Here is a 26412-nt window from a genome sequence, read left to right on the forward strand (position 1 = left end):
CCAAAAAAAGTTTTAAATAAATGCCTGCAACATTAAAATAAGTTGGGGGTCTTGATCCAGATAACACGGGAGAGAAGGTGAGAGTAAGTGGAGGGTTGATCATAACTAGAAAGGGAGCCTTACTCCCGTGGAACTCCAGAGGACTGTAAATGCCGAGACCACAATGGGGAGGAGGCTAAAGCCAGGAACGTTAAAACACACCTATGAATCAGATTCCAGTTTGCCGCCAGCATTCCCATACTGTCCTCCGCCATGGCTAGCATTTGACTTTCGAGAGCTAGGAAGTTCCTAAAGAGCCAGAGCCACATCAGTCAAGCCTAGTATAGGAAGCCCAATGTTTGGGACTGACTGTCTCTAGGGATCATTGGAATTCTGAAATGGACTGCTGGAACTGTCCTTGTGGCTGGAGAATAGAAATTAGACCCTGAGGCTTTCTAACAGGACCCGGAAAACTTCCTCTTCTCTGCTTTGGGGCCATTGAAAGACTGTACTCTAGAAATAATGAGCTAACTTAAGTGAGGCACTGCCAGTCAGCATCCAGTCATCATTCACTTGTTGAACTTTTACAGAGGTGAGTCTAAACTTGTAGTGCCCCCATGTGCCCAGTAGAAACAAATGTAAATTCTGAAAGAGAATTGGATTTCGATTATTTCTACAGCACCTTTATAAATGCAGGGTCTTAACCCAATAAAAAAAATGGCTAGACACACAAGGAGACAAGACAAAAGGGTCAGGGCAGCAGGGGATCCTGGCATCGTTAATCCAAAGTTTTAAATAGCTGTGGAGATGTGTTCAAGATGATAAAAGACAAGATGAAAACTTGAGTGGAAGAACAAGAACTTCAAAAAAGAGAACTAAGTGGAAATTATAGAAGTGAAAGTGACAGCTATGGTAATTGAATTACAAACTTAGAGAAAGTGTTTGTGAATATTAGATGTAACTGAAGAGGAGTTGGTAATTTAGAAGATACATCAACAGACAATACCCAGAGTGAAGCCTCAGAGACTAAAGAGTCAGAATACAGAAGAGAGATGTGTTAATTTTTTATTGCTCCATAATCAATTACCACAAAATTAATTGTTTAAAATAACTTGGCATTTATTATCTCATGGCCATCCTTCATCAGAGAAAGCAAATTAAAACAACATTCTCATGTACATGGTGAAATACACTCAGCTCAGAGGGTAAAAAGTAAGTTGTTCATGATACCACGTGTTGGTGAAGACGTTCACATACAGCTCTCAGGCATGGACTCTTGTCACACTGCTGATGGACATGAACACTGAAGACAGTCTGGCTTTATCTACTAAAGCAGAATCTATGCATTCCCACTTGGCTGTGTGCATGTCAGAGATGCATGCTTCAAGGAATGGAGCCACACACATACATGTCAATGGCAGTGAGCCTTATCATCACTTGAAAACTGAAAAGAACTAAAGTGGCAGTCAGTGTCATGTGACAGTCACACAAAGGAATATTATAGCAATGACAGTGAATTATAGTACTCAGACTAGTGGGTGAGTCATAAATGCAGTGTTGAGTGAAAAGTCAGACTTCTGAAAAAACAGGCAAAACTAAGTGATAGAGTTATATATAAGGGCACAAGTTTGTGAAATTGAGAAGGTGATTGTCATAAAAGTCAGAAATTAGGCCAAGCTTGGTGGTACACACCTTTAATTCCAGCACTTGGAAGGCAAAGGCAAGAGGATCTCTGAGTTCAAGACTAGAAAAACTGGTCGACACAGTGAGTTCCAGAACAATCAGGACTATGTAGAGAGACCCTATCTCAAAATACAATAAATAAATAAATAAATAAATAAATAAATAAATAAATAAATAGCCAACCAACCTCAGAAGTTATTTTCTTCTCTGGTGGACAAAAATAACAATCGGAAGGGACTGTTAAGGGGACTTTTGGGGGCACCAACAGAGCATGGCTCTTTGTGATATCTCATTGAGCAGAGGAACAAAACCCAAAACAAAGCAACAACACTCAGATCTAGAAAGCAGTGGCCTTAACGTTCTGAGAGAAAATTGATTTTCGGCTTAGAAGACAGCCTGTCAGTCAAAGAAGAAGGCAGAGTAAGGTCATTTATCTTCAGTGTATGTTGTCTGGGGACAGTCTTTAAGGACGTATTTCAACAATCAAGACAACTCGAGGCCATGTAATACAAGAAGACAGTTAAATACAAGAGGCCAGAAATGGGATCCCAGGATAAGTTCTGTGAGGCAGGCTTTGAGATACCTTCAAAGAAAGGATGGATTCATTCCAAGCATAGATGTCTGAGTGGGAGGGCACGGTGCCAGTGATGGGCTTTGGGAGATGAGCTTTTCTTCTCTTAGGAAAACGTTGTTGGTTAAAACCTTATGGAAGGAAGTATAGAAAGAGGCATTGTCTACATAGAAAACAGAAGGGCTGGGTGCTCAAGCAGCTGATAGCCTGGAAGGACAGAGAACCCATCTCACCTCCAAGTAGCAGACATTCTAATTTTGTTGGTGTAATTGGCAGCAAAGATTGTATGATCTTTGGAAAATGAAGCATAATCTCAGCTCTGCAACTAGTAATATTTACATGTGTACATGTACTTTCCATTGGTTGTCAGTGTTTATAATAGACAGCTGGAAGAAGCAGCACAGAGGCTTAGCTGTCAGTTTAAAATGAGGATGCCAGCAAGTTTGAGCGTTTAAGATGGGGGTTTGGAGGAAGAGGGAGGAGGGTAAAGAGATGGAAGAGAGCAGGGTGGAACAGAAGATCACCTTATGTTGTGGGGGAAGAGCAAGATAAGGTGTGTTAACCCACTTACAAAGGAAATCTTGGAATACCATTAGAACAAAGCTGGGAGAGGTTGGAGCTAAACCCTTGGTTTCATACTAGCAAGTGTCTGTACCTTTGAGTTAAAAGGTGATCTCAGACAGAAAACATGGGTAGCTGAAGGTCATTAGAGCTAGAACGGAGTGATTTAGATAGATTTCTATTGCTGTGATAAAACACAATGACCAACATAGAAGAAGAAAGGATATATTCATCTTGCAGCTTGTAATCCATTGTAATTCATCATCCAGGGAAGTTGGGACAAGAACCTAGAGGCAGGGACTGAAGCAGAGGCTGTGGGGAGTGCTACTTATTGACTTGCTCCTCCTGCCTTGTTCAGTTTGTTTTCTTGTAAGAAATGGGCTGGGCCTCCCACATCAGTCATTAACTAAGAAAATGTCCCTCCCCCATAAGCCAGTCTGTAAGGGGCATTTTCTCAGTTGAGATTCCTTCTTCCAAAGTGACTCTTATCTTATGTCAAGCCGACAAAAAAACTGGTCAGTACACACACACACACACACACACACACACACAGTGTTTCAAAATACATAAATATTATAGAATCACTAAATTCAGCTAATTTACATATACATGTTTCACTTGTTTTCTGCAGTGAGAAGAACACTTAAATCTATTGTCTTAGCAGTTTTAAAGAATACAGTACAAGTAGGTTATGGTAGTGCACGCCTTTAATCCCAGTACTCCAGAGGCAAAGGTAGATGGATCTCTGTGAGTTGAAGGCCAGCATGATTTACATAGCAAGATTCAGGACTGCACAGAAAGAGTTTGACTCAAAGAAAAAGTAAAGAAAAAAAGCAACACAGTATAGTGATGTTAATAACTGAAGGCAACATGTTATTCTGTAGAGCCCTTGAACGCAGTCATACTCCTGTTTGTCTGAAAATTCAGACAAAACCTTTTGAGATCAGAAAGGTGAATCTAAGAAATACAAGTGTATACGTACACACAGGCACTTTAATGATTTCTCTCACAATGGATTTTCTTCATCATCATATATTCATATGAGTAGTAAATTTGCCTGTGAGCATGTGGGCTCACCTATGACTTGTATATATGCACACACACACACACACACACACACACACACACACACACACACACTGTACATGTGTGTGTAACAAATGTTGTGGTTCTTCTTAGCAAGTTCTACTATGCCCAGCCTTTAACTTAAAAACAGGCCAAATTAAGTTAAAGTTGTTCAGCAGAAAGTAGTAACAGAGTGGAGTAAGAGTAAACACTATTACAAAGCAGAGAGGATAGACAGAGGCAGGGTTTGAAGGGATGCCTGGGCTCACGGGTTGTCTTTAGCAGCTCTGAGCCCCTGTTGAGCCATCAGAAGGCCTCTCACTGATGACACTGTGTACTGCTAGCCTGAAACCTGAAGACATGTCATCATGCCACTCAATTTTCTGCATCCAATTTCTGGAGAAAAATTAACACTAAATTCCATGAAGGGATGTGAGAGCTAGAAAGTGGAGCTTTAGGTTTTCCTCTTATTATAAAAGTAGGCAGTGTTTCCTGCAGAATTTTATTTTGCTTACATTGGGACTTTGTGTCTTGGGAATTTACCATGAGCTGAGACTTGGGCTACTGTTTCTTTTTAGATTCTTTGGCCTGGGAAAGCATAATCAGTCAAAACTTAGATTTATTAAATTCCTTCCATGAGCTCAACCACAGAATCTGCTGTGGTACTCCAAAATATACTAGCATTTTAATCAGTGACAACAGGGAAGTTTTCAATTTTTTGACGTCTTTAAACTGAAAATTTCATTTCTTGACTTGTGTTACATGCTTTGGATTAAATGACCTGTTTCTGAGCCTGCTAATCTTAGTAACTGAAAATTCAGTGTACAAAGAATTGCTCAGTCCTGCTGGAACTGTAGCTGAAAGGCATGTGCTTTTGGGGGTCGGGTGAGGTGGGTTAGTCTGTCCTGCTGGCTAAGCTACTTCACTTTCTATATGCACATGAAGCTGATGGGAGAAGAACAGAAATATTTCTCCTTGTCTGTTACTTGCTTTGAAAGGGAATACATTGAATGTATATTCTCCATTGCTATTTTCAAAGGCCATTTTAATACATTGTTTATTATATTTCCTAATTATAGTGCTGCTTTTGATACAGTTCTTGGGATAAATGTTGCTGTCAAGAAGTTAAGCCGTCCTTTCCAGAACCAAACACATGCAAAGAGAGCCTATCGTGAACTTGTCCTCTTAAAGTGTGTCAATCATAAAAATGTAAGTTACAGATGCTCCTTCTGTGCGCTTTAATGTTAGTATTGTGATCAGACTTCTGAAGATTAACTAATGATGAGAGAGGCTATGTGTCTCAGTTAGGGTTTCTGTTCTATTTCTGGGATGAAGCACCATAACCAAAGAACAAGTTGGGGGGGAAAAGGTTTATTTGCTTTACCTTTCAACACTGCTGTTTGTTTATTGAAGGAAGTCAGGACAGGAACTCAAACAGGGCAGGATCCTGGAGGCAGGAGCTGATTCAGAGGCCATAGAGACAAGCTGCTTACTGGCTTGTTTCCCCTAGCTTGCTCAGCCTACCTTCTTACAGAACCCAGGACCAGCAGCCTAGGGATGGCACCACCCACCCTGGGCTGAGCCCTCCACCTTGGATCACTAAATGAGAAAATGCCATACAACTGGATCTCACTGAAGCATTTCTTTAACTGAGGCTCCTTCCTCTGATGACACTAACTTGTGTCAAATTGACAAACAAAACCAGCCGGTACACTAAAAAAGCTTACATTTTATTGATAAAATTAAAATGTACTCTTTATTACATCTAGTTATTGGGGGGAGGAAGATGCCACTACTCACATTGGAAGTCAGAGGACAATTTACCAGAATCAGTTCTCTTTTTTCCCACCATGTGGGACCCTGGGATACACTGAGGTCTGTCATCAGCAGGCTTGGCGGCCAGTGCCTTTACCTCCTGAGCCATCTCTTCAGCCTCTCGAGGAGGTTTGCATGATCAGTTCATGACACCTCTCTCTGGTTTTAGATGAGTGAGGAATATTTTAAGATTATACCAAACCCTTTGTTTCAACACTTTTCATCTTTTCTGCTAGATCTTTTTATATGGTGACATTAAGTATGCAACTAAGATCAGTTCATCCTTTTGTCACATTGTTTTTTTTTAATTTTGTGGGGAGCTGGGGATTGAATCCAGGACCTTACATACACAAGGCAAGTGCTCTACCACTGAACTATCTCCCTGGCCTCCATTTGCATCTGTGGTTTGAGTTGGTTTTAGTTTGTTCAATGTGTGTTTAATTTTACTTGTTTAATTTTTTGTCCGTTTACAAAAATGTGTGTTTATTATTTTTAAAAATTCAAATAATATAAGTTAGAAAGCAAAACGCCCTGGACCCTTCAGCCATAGTTCACTAGCATGAACATTTTAGTAAGCATGCTTGTGTATGTATGTTCGCATATGTATAAACAAGATCAGTTATGTTATTCTCCCTCTCCACCCTGTAATGTTAGTAGATTTCATACACTTTAATGGGGCACAGCTGTAATGCATTTTTAAATGGTTGCATATACAGATATATAATGATTTGGTTAACAAATTTTGCTGTTGGTATTTTTGTCACCTTGACACAAGCTAGCATCTGGGAAAAGGGAACATCAACTGAGAATATGTTATCATCAGATTGGCCTTTAGGCAAGTCTGTGAGGCATTTCTTGATTAATGATGGATGTGGGAGGGCCCAGTGCTCCTGGACTGTATTTTAAAAAGCAAGTCAGACAAGCCAATAAGCAGTGTCCCTCCAGGGCCCCAGCTTCAGTTCCTGCCTCCAGGTTCCTGCCTTGAGTTCCTGCCCTGAGTTCCATTCATGATAGATTATAAAATGTAAGTTGAAATAAACCCTCCTTCCCCAGATTTGGTTACAGTGTTTTATAAAAGCCATAGGAAGCAAACTAAGACACAAATCATGTTGTTGGGTAGATTATTTCTACGTTTTCTTTTTCTGTTAGAAGCCATGCTAGTTCATGGCCAGGATTGCTGGTCAAACAATTCCGGTTTTTATACATGCCGACAGACTGATATCAAGGAAGACTGTTAGGTTATACTTTGATGAAAGGCTTCTGAGAGCATATTTTATTTCAGATTCCCCAAGCACTATGTTGTACTGGTTTTGTTTTTCTTTTTGCCAATCTGACATATAACAAATAATCATATTTTTATCTGTGAGCTTGAATTTCCTTTCCATATGTTCATGGGGTTGTGTATATGTGTGTGTGCATGTGCACCTGGGTGTGCAAATCTTGTGTGTGTGAGGTTGATGTCAGGTGTCTTCGTGACTCACTCTCCACCTAATATAATGAGGCAAGATGTCTCACTTGAGCCTAGAGCTTGCTAATTTGGCTAGTATAGCTAACCAACTTGCCCCAGGGCTCCATCTTTCAAGCTCTGAGATTACAGTGGGCCACCATTCCCATTGACATTTATGTGCGTACTGGGAGTCTGAACGCTTGTCTTCACTGAGCCATCTCACAAGCCCTAACTATTTTTATTTCATTGAAAATTTGTTTTTTCATGATGGTGGCTCTACTTTTCTCTTAAACTGTTGTTTTTAAAAATCTCATTTTATAGGTGGTTTTATTCATTAAAGCTATTAACCTTTTTTCATCCTTGGATTTTATTGTGCAACCCAGGGTGGTAGCCTTGAATTCTGTAGATGTACTCAAACTTACAAACTCCTGCTTCAAATGGGAAAAATGGGAAGAAAACAGTTGAAGCTGGACATGCGTGCATGTCTGCTAAAATTACATGTGACGTACCACCCATGCACACTTCAACTGTTCCTTTCCCCACTTTTTTCCATTTGACTTCATGTGTTGCTTTAGTCACGCTGAGTTTTTTTTTTTGTTGTTCAATTTTGGTTTTGTTTTAATGTAGTTAGATATCCTAAGTTTCCTGTCGTGCTTAGAAACGATTTTATTACACCTGGTCAGTAGAAATGTTTGCTCATATTCTTTGCTTTATACTTTAGTGTTTTAGACTTTGTTCCATTTTGTTTCCCAAGACTGAAAGGTGGATGCAACTTTCTTCCACCTTTCTCTAGTTCATGTGAAATGTTTGAAACACATGGTTTGCAAGCACAAAGGCTACAAGGAGCGAGCAGTGAGGTCTGCTTCTTAGTGCTCTCAAGGGAACCTAAGGCCATGAGGCCTCATCCTTTTGACCATAAAGTACAAGCTCAGCCTTCATATTTAAAAACTGTCCAGAAAGTTGTGTATAGTAATTCAGTTTCCAGAGTTAGCATAGTACTTTATTTGGTGTATTTCCAACCATTATTTTCACTCTACTGCATATATGTAAATTTTGTAGTCATGATTAACTTATTGGGGATATGAGTGATTCTATTAAAAGTACATCTTTCAATTGATAGTTAAGTTTTCCAATGCCATATACTAGAATGCTTTGGTGTCAACCATAGTAATGATAAATACTGAGTTCTGCCTTCATTTTCCCACCTTTAATACATTTCAATGTTCAACCTAACTTTTATAATCCATCTGACATACTAAAGTATAATTAATTTTCTCCTTTCAGATAATTAGCTTGTTAAATGTGTTCACGCCACAAAAAACTCTAGAAGAATTTCAAGATGTGTAAGTATCTTTTGCATCAGATTGAAAATTTAGAAAGTTAGTGATTTTGATGCTTATGAACCAGTAGGACCATTTCCATGCTCAAGACACTAGGATGCTGCCAGTGAGACTCAATCCAAGTCCAAGGGCCACAGAACCAGGGGCTACTAGCTATGTCAGTGGTGTAGTTTTTAGTCTGAGAACTCAGGGAGCCTCTAGCATTTTGATTTTGATGTAAGTCCTAGCATTTTGATTTTGAAAAAATAGAAAAAGCCTGTCTCAGCTCTCAGAAAAGTGATCCCTTCATTCTCTGGATTCAGTCTTGCTCAGTTGGATAGTGTTCATATACATTGAGCACTATGCTTCCTTACTTAGTATATTCAGACTCACTTGCTCGTTACTGCTCCAAACACCCTCTAAGACACACTTCACAGAAGGCTTTACCAGAGCACTGTTCCTTGCCCTAGTTAAGCTGCCTTCTATAACTCGCTATCACAGGGTAGATGCAGCAAAGACTGTGATGAGGCAGTGGCTTTAGGACGAAGGCTTAGGGGAGGTGAGGAGTTTTTCCTACAGATACTGGGATGAGGTGGAATTGAGAATGGAGGAATAGCCAGAGCAAAGACGTAGCAGAGAAGCATGACTGGTATGTGCTGCTACCAAGAGGCCTGTGTGGCTGGAGTGGGGGACCAGACAGGGCAGAGAGGATGGGCTTAGAGAAATGGCATGCAGATAGGAAAGGAGTCAGAATGAGATTTCCAGCAGAGCAGTGGACTCACTTGACAAGTTTTAAAAGAACAATTGCTTTTTTTGGGGGGGGGGCTGAGAATCCACAGTGAGAGGTAGGGACAAAAAAACCTAGTTAATATGGGGAGGCATCACAGCAATTCATGTGAGAGGTTCAAGTGGGTAGCAGGATGAAGGCATGAGATTAGACACGAAAGCTGTTTGAAGGTGGAGGCTTAGGGTCTGCTGATAGCTAAATGTGAGAGAGGATTGGAAAGCCACAAACGAAGGCCTGAAACTGGGGTGAAGAGAGCTGTAGAGGACTAGATGGGGTGGGGTGGGGTGGGGAGTGAGAAGGTAGAATCAGGAGTATAGTTTTAGACATACACTCAAGAGATGTTTGTTACCCATCCAAGTGGAACTGTGGAGCAGGTAGACAGAAAAGAACCTGGTTCACGAGAGAGGCCTGCAGTAAAGGAATCCAAGAATCTGTAAGTGGTCCTTAAAGACATGGCAGGCCGGACATTACCAAGACAGTGATGTGAGAGGAAAGCCAGTCTGATCACAGCCACTCCAACAGGAAGAAGTGGTTGGGCGCAGAAACACTGGCCTTGGAGTCTCTGCAAATGTAGAAGCCATCAGTTGTAGCAGAGAATTGCACGGGCTGGTCAGATCGGTATGACAAACAGTGGAAGGAGAATTGGAGATCATGTGTCTAAGCACCTCTTTGGTCGGTGGCTATGCTTTCACAGTGAGCCAAAAACATGTGCTAGTGGTGGACCGTGAGCTTGTTTATTGTGTATTCAGTCTTAAAGACTAGATTTCAGACAGGCGATGTGGAGAATACCTTTAATCCTAGCACTTGGGAAACAGAAGCAGGCAGAGCTCTGTGAGTCCAAGGGCAGTCTAGTCTACAAAGTGAGTACCAGAACAGGCAGGGCTGTACAGAGAAACTCTGTCTCATTAAGCAACCAACCAAACAAACAAAAAGTTATCATTTTTCAAGTAGTCCAGGTACATAATGAACCTGAGCAGGAAGTTCAGAGTTCCCATTTGCCCTCTTCCCCCTATATAGTAGAGTATGAGTAGTCCTACGAGAATCATGCATTGTTAAAGATCAAGGAGGCTATAGTAGCACAGTGTAGATAATAGAAGGATGATCAAATAGAAGATAGGTAGGTAGGTAGGTAGGTGAATGAATGGATAGGCAGACAATAAAAAAGAAAAGTAGATCGTTTATATGAGATTGTTTCCATGGTATAAAAGTTGTTCTTTTATGATTTGAAAGAAAAACATCGGATATTAGTTGTTTTTGTGTCTTTGGGAAATTTTACAAAGTGAAACACATTGTGTTTTTACTCTGTGCAGTAATTATATCCCTTACTACTGTCTCATAACAGTTGTGATCTAACAATCATGAAGGGATTTAAAAAATAGAATTAATGAATATTGTTGGTCTCTTTTGAATTTTCAGGTACTTGGTTATGGAATTAATGGATGCAAACTTATGTCAAGTTATTCACATGGAACTGGACCATGAGAGAATGTCATACCTTCTCTACCAGATGCTCTGTGGCATTAAGCATTTGCATTCAGCTGGTATAATTCACAGAGTAAGTAAGCACATAATAACTTTATCATCATTTGGTTGTCACAGTCTTCTAGTTGCAAAAGAACATAATATTTTTGTGAGTGTGTGTGACGTATGTGCATGTGTGTGAGCGAACACTTATTTATATGTTTAGAGACCAGAGGGGAATGTCAAGTGTTCAATCTTGGACTGAATACCTGGAGGGAGCCAGCAAGCCCAGTGATCCTTCCAACTCCACTTCTCCCCAGCCCCATAGCACTGGGTTTACATTACATCTATAACCACATTGAGCCTTTTACACAGGCACTGGAGATTTGAACTCTAGTCCCCATGCTGTATAGCAAGAACTCTTACCCATCAATCCATCTCCCTATCCCTAAGAACTTCTTAAATTTGGTACTTTAAAAATCCAGGTTAAGCTATAGAATCATACTGATGAAAACACTGTTCAGACCAATGCTATTTGTCCAAGCCCCATATGCTTCAGCCACTACAGACACAGAGATGGGGAGCCACCCTACTGCAGAACAGTTTTGGTTTTCACTTTGTGGTAACTTAAAACTTAGAGAAAAGCTGCAAGACTAGGTAAGAACTCCAAAATACCAATGACCCCAATTCAAACTGTTGTTAATATTCTTACCATATTTGAAACTTCCTTTTTAATGAGCAAGGAAATTAGATTTGGGGTAGGAGAAAGCCAGTGACCAAGAAACATAATGGTGTTGCCACTGTAAAGACTTGAGTGTAAAGGCCAGAGAGATAATGTGACTGATACTCTGAGCTGCTTTTGTAAGTTTTTGGGTTTTTTAATGTGTACTGTTGTATAAGCAGAGAGTCATGATAGAGTTTTAAAAATACTTGGGACTGAGCTGGGTGTTGGTGGCGCACGCCTTTAATCCCAGCACTCGGGAGGCAGAGGCAGGCGAATCTCTGTGAGTTCGAGGCCAGCCTGGTCTACAGAGTGAGTTCCGGGACAGCCTCGAAAACAATACAGAGAAACCCTGCCTCAAAACCAAAACAAACAAACAAACAAACAAAAAAACCTTGGGACTGGAGACCTGGTTCAGGATTTAAGAGGGTTTGCTGCTCTTCAGAGGACCTGAGTTTGGTTCCTGGAACCCAAGTCAGACAGTTAGCAACTGCCTGCTCCAGAGGATCTGAGGTCCACTTCTGGCCTCCAGGGAACCTACACATGTGTGTACAAACTCTCCACATACATGTATCACTAAAAATAATATTTAAAAAATCTCAATGTGTTACATGAAACAAGGAGCAGAGATCATAACTGGGATTTTACTGGGAATATCACAGCCTTCTCTGAATTGCTTCTATGCTGATTTTGCCTAGGCTGTCTCCAGACTTTTTGCTCTAACATTGAGAAATCCCCTTCTGCTGGGAAAGCACAGTGAGATACAGAAACAAAGCAGTGGATAGAATTCTTTCTGATCATTTAGGTGCCAAGAAAGGTTGGATCTAGCAAAAACTACTGAATGGAAGCCTCACAGGGTGTGCCTCATCCCTGCCCTCCCAGCTAGAAAGCAGAAGTGTTGGATTTCAGCATTTCTTTCCCTTGTGCACTCCCATAACCAAGTTGTTACTCAAAGTGTAGTCTTTGCTGCCACCCAGTGGTCATTTCAAGTGATAGACATTATGATGGCAAAGTTCACTTTTTTTTTTTTTGGTTTTACGAGACAGGGTTTCTCTGTATTGTTTTGGAGGCTGTCAGTCCAGCCTGGCCTCGAATTCACAGAGATCCGCCTGCCTCTGCCTCCCCAGTGCTGGGATTAAAGGCATGCGCCACCACCGCCCGGCATAGTTCATTTTTAAAATAGTAACTAAAAACTTTCCTATGAACCATTCTACTTCTAGAAAAATTTCCCCAGACTTCTAAATAACCGAAGGCATCCTTTTTAGTTTTATTTAAGATACTGAGTTTTCCCCAACAATATGATGCTAATAAAGAACAGCTGTTTTCTTCTCTCATACAGAAGACATTAAAAATATGTATTCATTTTTATTTTATGTATATGGAAATTTTGTCTACATTTATATACATGTATCATATGCATGCATGGAGGCCAGGAAAAGGCATCCGATCTTTAACTAGAGTTAAAGATGGTTGTGAGCTGCCGTGTGTCAGGAACCAAAACATGATCCTTTGGAAAAGCGGCAAAGTGCTCTTAATCACTGAGCCATCTCTCCACCCACCTGATTCTCCAAAGGCATTCTTTTTTTTTTGTTACATTTATTTATTTTTATTTATCTTTTAAATTTTTTTTATTTTAACTTTATTTTATATACATTGGTGTGAAAGTGTCAGGTCCTCAGGAACTGGAGTACTGGAGTTACGGATAGCTGTGAGCTGCCATGTAGGTGCTGGGAGTTGAACCCAGATCCTCTGGAAGAGCCAATAGTGCTCTTAACCACTGAGCCATCCCTCCAGCCCCCCCCCAAGGCATTCTTAATGTCTCTTAAATATATTGCCTTCTGTTGGTATTGAGGGTGGAACCTAGGATCCTGTTCAGATGAGGCAGTACTTTACCACCGAGCTATGTCTCAGCCCTCTGCACCTTTAATGAAATGTATGCTTTATGATAATTCCAAGATTCCAAGTTGTATTAAGTTTTGAAGGGGAAATGCTTTCCCTTACTTGTTTTCCTCCCCCTGAAATCAGAGGTAAGGGCAGGAAGAATGTCCCCTAGTTCTTGGAGACTTCGTGAAATCATGGCATGTACTTGCCTTTTCATTGAGTATTTGGTCCTTTAGCCTAGGGACAGCACTCCCGCCTACAAGCAGGTGAGACAGAATCCGAAGAAGTGTGTGTTTTGCTTAGCACACTGTTTTGCTTAACCCATGGTGACCTGGGAAAATGATCTGTGGCCACCTTGTTTCCTGCCCAACACCTCCACCATATCCTACCAGTTCCTTCTGGATCCCTCTGACACTCCTGCCTCATACACTCACATCTGTGTCTACTTGGGAAAGGTATGAGCTGTCATCGAAGAGACTCAAACACACCGGTACACCAACGCTAGTATGTTGATGTACCAGTGCTGAAACCAACAAGCACTGAAACCACGCTGGTTTCAAACACACAGGTACATTAACTGGATGATAGGCTTCTGTGGGTGAAGGGCCTAAGTTAGCCTCAGCGTGCCAGCTGTCCAGTGTAAGCATGCTGGACCCCTTCTTCTAAACAGTGTCTCACACAGAGATACATGCCTTCAGTTTTGCTGTTAAGTTGATTTGTCAGACACCTGTAATTCCAGAACTCAGGATGTTAGGACGGGAGGGTCACAAGTTCAGGGACAGCCTGAGCCATATAACAAGACTCTGTCTTGAAGAAACAAAAATAGTTTCAGATAAGCAAAGATTTTAAATATTGATAGTCTTTAGAGTGAAACAGGGCACTTTTACTTTGTATAATTCACAAAATTCAGAAAAATGAAAGCCTCCACCAGCCCTGCAGCCACCTGGAGATGGCCCACAGTAGCAGCCCACACCCTTCCTGCTTGCACAGATGCTCCTCTGCCACCTGTACCCATGCCAACCTGTCTGCACACGTGTCCATCATTACCTTACAGCTTCCAAAGTTGGAGCCCTCTTGACAGCAGTGTAACTTGACGAACACATTTGTTGATTTACATTTGTTCTTTCATCAAAGATCAAATGTTATATAAACATTTATGAAAACTGGATTCCCTCTTCTTGCTCCTATTGCTGTCAGCTTTCAGAAGTGAACTTTGAATTCAGTTTTGTTGTTCCTTTTGTTTGTTTTGGATTTTGCTTTTTTTTTTTTTACTGTGGTGCCAGGGATGGAGCCTTGTGCATACTAGACAAGTGCTCCACCATTGAACTATGTCACCAGCCCAATTTTCAGGTCTTTTAATGAATTTCATTCATATCCAATGAATTAATTTTCATATTCCAAGGCAGTGTATTTAGCTCTCCTTGGCCCTTTTCAGTTTGGGGACTAAGGTACTGATGTATTCCTTGTCCACAACCCAACCCTCATCCCGTGTCTGTTTCTTCCCCTGCCCTCACGATTTAGTTATAATCTGGCTCTATTTTAATAGAGTTGTATTTTTAGTCAATATAACCATATGAAAATTTTCAAAGTTGAGCTTTATGTAATTCTCTGCATATATTTCTTTCTCCTTCAATATTTTGTTCCTGTAGTTAATTCTTATACTTTATTTGTCTGGAGTTGTGTGTTTGCTTGTTTTAAGTGGGATTAGGACTATATGTGTTATACGTGTCCTTGAGAGTTTGTGTGTGTGTGTGTGTGTGTGTGTGTGTGTGTGTGTGTGTGTGTGTGTGTGTGTGTGTGTAGATGAGATGCTTCGAGGTCAACCTGAGGTACGGTTCCTCAGGAACTGCCCATCCTGGTTTTGAGTCTCTCACTGGATGAGCCCCAGAGATCTGGCTCTCTCCCTTCCCAGTGTTGGATTACATGCTCTGTCATGTCTAGCCTTTTACATGGTGCTGTGGAGCAAACTCAGGACCCGATGCTTGCACAATAACCACTTTACCAGCTGAGCCATCTTACCAGCTTGAGACTGTGTTCTTCTTACTCTTATAACCCTACATTTTCTGCCATATGGTGAAACGCACCTAGCTGCATCTCAGTAAATGCAGGATCTTCAGGCTTACTCCCTTCTGGACTGCTGCCCAGACGTCTCATGCAGGGGTGACCCTGCCTCTCCTCTAACACTTTTCTTCACTTCCTTCCCATGTTGGATTCCGTACTTCCTGACCCTCGTTGTCTCCTTCTCTCTGTTTACTCCCTTCTTTGGGTGGCCTGTGTCTTCCAATAATTGCTTATAATACTCTGTGAGGGGCCATGGATAAAGGTGCCTGGTACAGGTCTGATGACCTAGGTTCAGTCACCTGGGACAGGGAGAGACGGGGAAAACTGACTCCTGTAAATTAACTTCTGATTTCCACACATGTGCCATGACATGTATGCTTACACATACTCACACACGCATTCACACATGCACACACCAAGTATGCAGGAGGGAAAGTGTTTGAGGCTGCAGATTTTTTCTGCCACACAGTTAATAGTGTGGGTCGATGAGGAGGGAGTTCTTGGTTACACATCAGCCACCTGCAGTAGTGACATGTTACCCACCACAGTGAGGTAGTGTAAGCATCCGGAGCTTCCTCATGCTCTTTCTACTGCTTCCTTGTAAGTGGCCTGCCTTCGTCTTTGTACTTTGCCTCAATGTGGACATTTTCTTACTAATTGCACCAAGCATGCGTTCCTTTCGTCTGGGAAGCACAGAGTTCTGAGAGATCTGTGTTTCTTCAGAGTCCCCTCTGTACTTATTCTTTTTTGGAAACATTTTGGTCAGCACATCTCTTTTAAAATCTTTAAGTGCTTTTCAACAGTGTTTTGTTCTTGTTGCCTGTGTGCTCTGCCATCTCTGAGTATAAAAATTTTAAAGTATTTTGTTATTTGGTGCATTGATTTTCCTCTTCTGAGTTCCCTTTTAATTTGTTTAGTCCTGTGCAAAGCATTACACATCTGCCCATCTTTGCCTCTAATCACAAGTAACCTATGCATTGGTTCCTTGGCCTGTGAAGTAAGAGCTACAAAGATGGGAAAAGCCAGATAGAAACCTGAAGCTACCTCAAGAGAATCACTGTGTCCTGTGAGTGTAGAGCTAGATAAATGTTGGTACCACTATTAAAATCTCAGGGATGCAGGGACCTGGGTCCCTCTTGTGACTCAGTTTAATTCACTTCTCCAGTCCTTGAAGACACTACATGGACCCTGGAGGATGGCTGTGACCACTACATATGGTTGCAGTTACTGTCCTGGCTCAGTAGATGCTAAAGCAGAATACCAAGGCCTTGGGACTGACATATTGATTGTCCAGATGCATTCTTCCTGCTGACTGCAAACAAGGGTGAGAAACCATCCCCACTGTGTAGGATGGATGATGATGTTCTCTTGCAGTTTTCCCAGGTCTGTGTTGACACTCCATCTTCACCCTAACATCTGAGGGGATTTGAATCAGACTCCAGTTACTACCTGGCCTTCACCAAACTCTCACAAGTAGAAGAGGTGTGGTGATATTTAGGGTCTTCCAGCTCAGCATACATTCAGAGCTTGTGTGCAATCATCTCTAAATTTCCATTCATTCCCATTTCCACTATGCTCCCACCTGAATAAATGACTTTGTTACCCGTGACTGAGGACCAAGGAAGTAGACACTTGTCATGATGAGTAGGGTCCTCCTTCCTAGGACATCTTTTCAGTTGGTGGTTCTGGATCTGAGAGTTGAACAACCATAGTGGTGGTTAAGTCAGGGTTGGTTGATCTCTCTCTCTCTCTCTCTCTCTCTCTCTCTCTCTCTCTCTCTCTCTCTCTCTCTCACTCACACACACACACACACACACACACACACACACACACACAGAGCTTTTCTGTCCTAGATTATTGTGAGTCTATCTGTTAGCCACCCCTATGGCTGCCATGTTGTAGTAACCATTCCCACAACCCTCTGCAGGTCTAGCATGACCTGTGGGTCAGCTATCTTCATGTCTTACTTGTGTTTCTTGTTTTCTGTGTTTTGGATGGTCCTTGAGATTTGAAGAGACAGAACTGGAAGTGAGTCTTTTGAGTCTCCATATAGTTAAGTTCTGAAATGCTGATTCTGTTTGTATTGTGAAGGCTGATTGGAGAGAGTCCATAGATGTTGGAGAAAACTGAGAAACCTCAGTGACCTCTTTACTTACTTCTTTGGCAGACATCAGTTGCCTCTCACAATCCTGGGGGGACACCTTGCACAGAGCACCCAGTGTCCTGACAGACATCCAGAGCTGTATTTTTATTATCCTAGTTGTCCAGCAGAGGGCAGTAACGTGGAAAGCTGTTCCCATCACTACAGTTTTTAGACAGAGGGGCTGTTTGCCCATTCTCTAGGGCTCCTTTGACAGATGAAGGCTTTTACCATTGAGTGGTTTCCAGTTCTATGTTTGTTTGTCTTCGTTAGAAGCAGTACTGCTGCAGCTCTCCTTGCTCATGCAGCCTAGATGCCAAGGACTGCTGGCCAAAGTACCTCCATACCCTTGGGTTCTACATCAGTGGATTCAGCTAGCTGCAAAGCAGGTGTTTAGAAAACAAAAATTTCATCTGTACTGAACACATACGAAGTTTTTTTATGCGTAGCTATTCCCTAAACAATAACATTGTTTTAGGTATTATTACCATTTAGAGATAAGAGGATCCCGGAGGCTGTATATAGGTTATTTGCATATGTTCTTCCATGTTATATAAGAGACTTGCAGACTCTCAGGTTTTGAGCAAAGAAGCAAGTGGTAGTGAAATGCCATCTGACTTGTTTGTAGGCAGGGGTCTTGCATCCCATAATGCCATTCTACCTCCTTTCCATTCTCACACACTTCAGTAGCTACTCACAGCTCCTTGACAGTATGAAATTGTGTATTTAGTATGCTGTGATTCATTTAAATAGCTAAACCATTTTTCCCCTAGGATTTGAAGCCTAGCAACATTGTAGTAAAATCAGACTGTACTCTCAAGATCCTTGATTTTGGCCTGGCACGGACAGCCTGCACCAACTTTATGATGACTCCCTATGTGGTGACTCGCTATTATCGGGCTCCAGAAGTCATCCTGGGCATGGGCTACAAAGAGAATGGTAAGTATAGTTAGGACTACAGGCACTAAACAGTAAAGTAGTGCTCCCATCATCACTGGCATGTCCTTCCTCAAGGACCATGTGAGATGCAGTTCGAGCACTGTGCTGTATACAGATGCCTGTAATCCACAGATTAGAAATCATTTATTTTGTATTTCCATTTGTCAAATTCTTTTTTTTTTTCAACTCTAGCTGTCCTCAAATTCATAGAACTCTACCTGTCTCTGCCTCCTGAATGCTGGAGTTAAAGGCATGTGCTACCATGCTGGACTTTAAACTCTTAAAATCTTGAAGTCTTCCGCTTTTGTTCAGTGCATTATATGCTCACAGAAGTGCAGTGCTGAGTGTGCAGCTTTCAGTGGGCACACCCACATGGCCCATAGCCCTGGGTTCTGTGTCCCCTGGTCTCCAGTACACCCACGTGGCCCATAGCCCTGGGTTCTGTGTCCCCTGGTTCCAACACTATAGACTGGTTTCACTATTTTTTTTTCCAACAGCAAAACTTCACTTTTTCTAGCAGTGTCAACTAAATATAAGTTAAACTTTAATTTTTAACAAATATTTGTGATTATTTATAAGAGTAATGGAAAGAGCAACAATGGAAATTTGCTGAAGTCTTTTGAGATGAGTTTGACTATGAGTTTATGTGGATGCTTTGTAGTCTGCTCTGAGAGGCCCAATGCCCTCCAGTCGCTGCCTGTGTTTAGTGTTCCCTTCCCTGGCTGAGGCACAGATTCAGCTAAGCCTCATGCTTGGCCCCACATAGGAGGACAGACACTGCAGAACCATGCTCAAGAAGGGCCTGAGCCAGCATCCAGCCCTTCCTCATTGGCTGCCATCTTTCTGTTGAGGCAGTTTAGAAAGTGGTCATTCAGATTCGGTGTTAGGGTTTTACCAAAGTTCCACCTGACGAGTGTTTACTGGGGTCGCCCAAGTTTGGGAGGTGGTTTAGAAACAGAGATGCAAGGCTCTCTGGCTGCTTTTTAATCCCCTGATATTTGGTAGTGGACATCTGGTCTGTCGGGTGCATCATGGCAGAAATGGTCCTCCATAAAGTCCTGTTCCCAGGAAGAGACTGTATCCTTCACAAGGAGAGACCCAGCACTCGGCCATGGAGGTTGGGGTGGGGTTGGGGGTGTGGCCCTGAGAATTTCATGTTCATTGGCACTTTATGTGTTTGTTTTATTGTTTGTTTGTTTGTTCCTTTTTTGTTTTGTTTTTAAGCTGTAAAGTATTGGACCCTTTGGCACTAAAACCACAGATTGCTGCAAACTGCAGGCAAAGTATAGGTCAGCAATCACATATTGTGTAAAAAGTTCACCCTTGGCAAGCCACTTATTTTTCCATATTTGTGTGTCTAGTATACTGTTAGAATTCCTTTTTCCTCACTTTTGTTTTGTTCATGACACTTCATAATTTTATCATTTCATTTTATTTTCAGTTGATATCTGGTCAGTGGGTTGCATCATGGGAGAGCTGGTGAAAGGTTGTGTGATATTCCAAGGCACTGACCGTATCCTTCCCCAGGACCTTGACCCTGGCCATGATTTCAATGCCAAGGGCAGCATGGTTGCGCCTACTTACTGAATGCTCAGAAGGAACTGTTGGGATGCAGACTGCGTTCTCAGGGGTCTTCGTTACACTTGTTAAATTAGTGTCAAAGACCAAGTGATTCAGTTTTACATTTTCTTCTTTTCACTCAAATACATGTAACAGTTTGAAAAAGACTTAGGGTTAAGCTAAACTAGTCATATTAGCTCTTTTATCAGAAATAGCTGGGTGTGTAAAATTATTGATCTTTGATACATATATTCTGGTATTTAAGTGGAAATACTATTTTATAAATTAGTTCATTCCATTAATTAACTGAGAAAGGTGCAGTCTGAATTTAATAGGCTAACATGCATGTGTGATTTAAGTCATGTATGATTTTGTTAGTTACTGGTATTTGTCAAAACTGCAGCAGACTATGCCAACGTGAGTGAAATGGTTAGATGAAAATTGTGTCAGGATCTCATTGGACAGTCCATAGACATTTCTAAAGACTCCAGGCAGAAGGTATCTGTGACACACTGGGGAAGGTAGACGTGGTCAGCACGTCATGTCAGCGTGGAGAGTGAAGGGAGCAGACAGCACAGCGGCGCTAGCTCTCTCCCCGCGCGCATGCTCATCTTTCACACTCTTCACGCTGGCACGCTTCTTCATGTGTGCCTTTCCATTTGTGTTCTATCCCTTACATGCTCATCTTTCACACTCTTCACGCTGGCACGCTTCTTCATGTGTTCTATCCCTTATATTTTCATTGGTCTTTGATTTTGTTTTTGTTATAAAAGCCTGTAGTGACCTCTGTCTGGTAGCAGACCCATAGTTCATGGGAACAGGCTCTGCAGTCAGGGTTTGGAGTGTGTCTACTTCACAAAAAGTGCTGTCGTTTTTATCATTTCATGAAGACAACTTTCTTAAAATAGGAAAATTCCTCACAACATGAGCTTAGAATAAAATATCTTATTCTACTCATATTTATTGTTCTTTACATTTTTTATGACAAGTTACAAAGTATATCATTTTATTTTTCTCTAATAATTTCTCTGGCATTTTTCTGTAACTTTACCTTGGATTATCTGTTCCATGTTATAAATAAGTCTTTATTCTACAAGTAAAATCAATTAAGGAGGTATTCGGGAACCAATGATTTAGAAACACCATGTGGACTTGTGATGGGATACAAATGACAATTAAGATTAAATTTGTGCCAGTTCTTACTTGTTTTCCACCTTTTTTTTTTTATTAAGAATTACTTTTCCTGCTGGGTGGTGGTGGCGCATGTCTTTAGTCCCAGCACTTGGGAGGCTGAGGCAGATAGATCTCTGTGATTTTGAGGCCAGCTTGGTCTACAAAATGAGTTCCAGGACAGCCAAGGCTACACTGAGAAACCCTGTCTTGAAAAAACAAAACCAAAACCAAAAAATTACTTTTTCCAAAAAGTAAAAATAAATAAAAAGTATGTACTTTTGAGTATACTTTAATAATTTTAAATTATAATTAAAATATTTCATATATTAACATGTTAGAATAATTGATGATTTATATATAAGGTCACCCTAAAGTACTTTGAAGTCACACAGAAATTAATCATTTTCTAAAGAAAGTTGCTCACTTTTTCAAAGATTAGATTGAAAATTTGGGTGATATAGAAAGGCTCCAGAAACCAAGCTGAGGTTCTCTAGAGGTTTGACTTTGGCAGAAAAGTAACTGCTGTCCTCACTGAGGCTTCTGAGAAAGAAAACACTTGAGCTTGAGCACCTGAAGCACAAGTTCAGACGGCTCCTCATGGCGGCTGTGCATCTTGGAGAAACTCGAGTCTCTCTGGGACATGGCTTCCTAGTTTTCTAAATGAAAGACCTGTGCTCCATCCACCCAGAAGGTCCACCATGCTTTCCCAGGTAAAGCCCACTCCCACCCCAAGATTTCACACACACACACACACACACACACACACACACACACACACACACACACACACACGTAGAGAGAAAGAGACAGAGACAGAGAGATAGAGAGAGAGAACCTGCCCATTTCTAGGCGCTTTATCCAAGTGAAGTGTAAAAGACCACTGCCAAGCTGACTTGAGGATGGTAAAAGCAGGAGACACTGTGGAGGCTGTTAGTCACCCAGAAAGAGAAAAGAGGGCTCACACCAGGCCAGTTGGTTGGACCTGGAGTCTTCTCTGAGAGGTAACCTTCGAATGACTTTGTGGATTCAGAGTACCTAATCTATAAAGTGTGCAATTCAAGGCAAAGATTTGGAATAAAGAGAGGAATGTGTAAATCACTGGTTTGTTGATAGCACTGAAACCTTGATCTAGTACTAAGCATTGAAGAGATGAACAAAGGATCAGGGACTAAGGAAAAGGAGAAAGGGCTCAGAACTTACCATTGGGTCTAGTGGTTGCCCCTGGTAACCTTAATGGAAACAGCTCTCCAGATTACTGGGGAGGGAAGCCTGATGAGAGTACATTTAGGAGAGACAGGAGATAGGAATTAGACGCAGGTATCAGTAAGCAGACTAGGGGTGCTGCAGGAAAGTGGCTGTTGTTAACTTGGAAGAGGGCATCATGTCTGAATGATGGCAGAAGGTTCCAGTAGAGATCGTGTTGCAGGTGGAGCATCAAGAAATGATAATAAGAGACACTTGTCCTTCAGAAGGTGAGAGGGGAAGGTAGGTGGGCTTGGCTTTCAGCCAGAAGCCCAGATGGTTCCCAGTGGGTAGTGGCACAGACATAGGAGTGGGGCATCACGTTGCTCTTAGGATTAGTCCTCACAGTGAGGCATGAGCATGAGGAAGAGGTGTTAAACGTATAGAGACAGGGACAATATGGGCCAGGTTTCCTATTTTTGGCTAAGCCCCTAAATAAAACCTGTGCATAATCCCAAGTTGTCAGAGTTCGTGAAAGGAGAGGAGAAGGAGAGTACTCAGGGTTTCACTCTCTGAACCCATTTCCTGAATAGGCCCTCCAAATGAACACTCTAGAAGACCTGAGTTTGTATGACTGGCCCTGGGTAATGTTCCAATGATATAAACACATATTCTGAGAAAGCCTGTCCCTTTCCAAGCTCCTCTTACGTGATTCATAGCCTGCGTTATCTCGTGTGGCTGTTTACAGCTTCAGTGTCACTTTCCACAGACATTGTCCCAGTCACCCTCAGCCTAACGAGCACCCTGAGAGCTAGGCAAAGCTGGTGTCACATGCATGTACAAGTGAGGAAGTTGCTCCCGAGGACTGGCTCCAGCAACCTTGAGCGGGTAGAACTCACCGACTCTGAAACCCAGGTCATGCACACTGAAAGGGATGGGCTGATGCTAAGTGAAACAGAATGGCCTCTGAAAGCATCATTGTCTAAGGCTGTTTGAGGAGGAGTGTGGGGAAGGCCCAAGCCCAGGCCCCTGCCCCTTCCCTCTGCATGCTTCCATGGCCAACCTGTCTCATAGACTCTGCTACCCAGCTATGAGACAGGTCACGTGATCTCTCCAGCTCCTCTCTCCTTTAGAGACCTGTGAGTCTAAGGTAGCTTTAGTATGAAAATTGATTTCAGTTTGCTTATGTAATATTTGTTTATTTCATGTTTAATCATTTATATCATAGGTTGAATCATTTTGTCATAATTTTATTTTGAATTTTAACAGAAAAACTTACAGATTATGTTGATTTAATGAACCATAATCATAGTTTTTAAGATGCACAGAATGGGAGTTTTTGTTAAGTAACTTAAAATCAAACCTTATTTAAATATTATTCCAAAATGTTTTTGCTGATCCTGTGGGGGTGGCCTAGTTACTTACTTGTCCATAGATATAAATATAATTTTCCTTTGCATGATGGTACTATATGTGTTATGACTGTGAAGCATTCCAGTTGTATTTTCCTCAAGAGAATTCTTAGATATTGATCAGTGGAATAAAGTTATTGAACAGCTAGGAACACCGTCCCCAGAGTTCATGAAGAAACTTCAGCCAACCGTGAGGAATTATGTGGAAAACAGACCAAAGTACCCTGGAATCAGATTTGAAGAGCTCTTTCCAGACTGGATATTTCCATCAGAATCTGAGCGAGATAAAATAAAAAGTAAGGTATTCTTTTATTCTACAATTGTTTCTCAAGTTTTTGAGCTGTAAAACCCATGTATGTTAGGAACCCTGGAATAGCGTCTTTTATGGTCCGAATGCATCACAGAGTGAAATATTAAAGACCAAGAGTCTTGACCTTGCTAAAACAAAGTCAAAGAAATGGTAAAAATGAAAATGTCCAGACCAGTCTGGACCACCCTTAGGTTATGGGTGGGAAGATGCCTGCAAGTGTGAGGACTTAAGTTGTGCCCCTAACATCCCACAGAAAGCCCACAAATGGCTGTGTGTGTGTAGCTGAATTGGAGCTTCCAGTTCATGAGAGACCGTGTCCTACAGGAATAAAGGGGAGAGCAATAGAGGAACACACCTGACTCCCTCCTTTAGCCTCAGAATTCATGGTGCCCACACAGTCACACACATGCACACAAGACTCAGATTGTGATGTCAGATATCCAAACGCAAAATGTTTTCAAATGCAAAGAACTTCAGTTCAGTGAGTTCATTTCAGTTAGGATTCTAAGGATTCTAGACAGAACTGTTGAGTGTAGCCCAGTGAGAAAGGCCCTCCCTGCCCTTCTGTGCCCTTCTTAGACTGTGACCACCTGAGAAAAAACAATGGCTTTGTTTTCCTCTACCCCAGGGCGAGCAATACCTTGGTCAGAAAGCCCTAGCCTTTCCTTGGTTGTATATGTTGTGAACTTTTCATTCCTGAGACTTCATCGAGCCTTCTGCTTAATTAAGTTGAATTTGTTGGGTTTTTGTCCTAGCTACTAGCCCTAGATTAAAAAACAAAAAGTGTATACTGTCAGCATTGTATATAGCTAGGCAAGGCAGAGAAACCTCTGGGCTGTGGGTACTGGGAAGGTTTTTACCTTGTTCTACTGTGACAGAAAAGGAAAACACCCCTGGCAACCCCACCCTAAAGAGGTCCTTGCCGTCTTCTCTGCCATGCCGCACAGCGTTAGGTCATCAGGACACTAGTCTGAGGCTGCCACCTCTGCTGCCTCCATCTCCCATGCTAAAAGTCTGGTCTGTGACAGGGGCCATCGGATTTTTAAAGGCTGAAACTGTTGATCTTGAACCCCTTAAACACTTCTTGAAGTGGCATATCTCTGTACCCTCCACTCTCACATTGGTTCTTTATTGTGTGGTTTCCTTTTTTCCATGGTAGCAATGCAAATATGTCATTTGTTTGCACCCTAGCAAGTCAAGCCAGAGATTTGTTATCGAAAATGTTAGTGATTGATCCCGACAAGCGGATCTCTGTGGACGAAGCCTTGCGTCACCCATATATTACTGTTTGGTATGACCCTGCTGAAGCAGAAGCAGTAAGTGTCTGTTTGGAAATGACGTCTGTATAGAGGGCTCAAATTTATAACCAAGGCGCACTGTCTTTGGATCTTCTCTCTGTTAGTCAAGAATGGCTACATGAGGCTAGCAGGTTGATTTTAGGGCCCTGACTTCAAAAATAGAACAAGTACTATCTGAAGCCTAGATTGGTACCCCTGGGGGGCACTTGCTGCTGGGCCTATAGCTACAGAGTTAAGTACTCAGTAGTGCACATGATTGTGCTGTGGTAGTCTAGTTGTCCTTATGTTGATAAAGCTGATATGTAGTAATAATTCATGAAGCATTTGCTTCATAGATGGCACTACACCTTGGGCTTTGCTTACATCTTATTCAGACCTTCAAATCAGAGAGGCTAAGTAGCCTTCCCAAGTGACACACTAGCTCACACCTTCCCACCACATTTGGCATCTCATTCTCTGATGTGTTTTTTCATAGCATCATTTGTATGAATATCTTTAGCTATGAGTAAAATTATAACACAGTGGGGCATTTGCTTCATGCCAGCTGTGGAAAACACTGCTGTGTCCTGGGTATAGATTTAACTGCCATTTTGGCATTATGTTATATTAAAAGAATTGGATTTATGAACAGCCAGTTCCATTTATGAGCTTGTGACTTGAGCATGGGTGTCCTGTCATAAAGAATTGTAAGCTGAAGTGTGTTCTAAGAAAGTACTACACCTCATTCAGTTCCCACACAACCTTATCCCTGGGAACCTTAAGCTGCCTGTGGGTATTAATTTTGTTATTTCCTTTGGGCTATCTGCAGAGCATTTTGAGGTCATATGATTATTGAGGTTTAGTATTACTTATTATTATTATAGCTTGTTTTGGGTTAACTCTAATTATTTGAATTTTTAAACATAAAATATATTATGCTTACAAAAAATTGTACATGTTAATTAAGCTAAATCCATGTTATAAGTAGATTCAAAACATTCCTAGTAGTGTTATGTGCCCATCATACCCCATTAGCTTTGAGCTATTCACCTGACGTGACATTTAATT

The 26412-nt window shown here is 41.6% G+C and overlaps 1 protein-coding gene across 5 annotated transcripts in view; it reads left to right on the forward strand.

Moving 5' to 3' along the window:
* Mapk9 (mitogen-activated protein kinase 9) overlaps positions 1-26412 on the forward strand; it is a 44971-nt gene that overhangs the window by 13734 nt on the left and 4825 nt on the right. For 3 of the 5 annotated variants that reach the window (XM_021228258.2, XM_005071869.4, XM_013114765.3), the window contains exons 3-9: positions 4939-5068; positions 8406-8464; positions 10644-10782; positions 18265-18430; positions 19872-19943; positions 23871-24053; positions 25259-25383. In XM_021228258.2, the coding sequence (XP_021083917.1) occupies positions 4939-5068; positions 8406-8464; positions 10644-10782; positions 18265-18430; positions 19872-19943; positions 23871-24053; positions 25259-25383 (874 nt within the window). Of the gene's footprint in view, positions 1-4938; positions 5069-8405; positions 8465-10643; positions 10783-18264; positions 18431-19435; positions 19508-19871; positions 19944-23870; positions 24054-25258; positions 25384-26412 lie in introns of all 5 variants that reach the window. The other 2 variants (XM_005071870.4, XM_040748518.1) reach the window with 1 other exon arrangement.

Source organism: Mesocricetus auratus, unplaced genomic scaffold (genome assembly GCF_017639785.1).
Source record: "Mesocricetus auratus isolate SY011 unplaced genomic scaffold, BCM_Maur_2.0 Super-Scaffold_100007, whole genome shotgun sequence".
Classification (NCBI taxonomy): domain Eukaryota; kingdom Metazoa; phylum Chordata; class Mammalia; order Rodentia; family Cricetidae; genus Mesocricetus; species Mesocricetus auratus.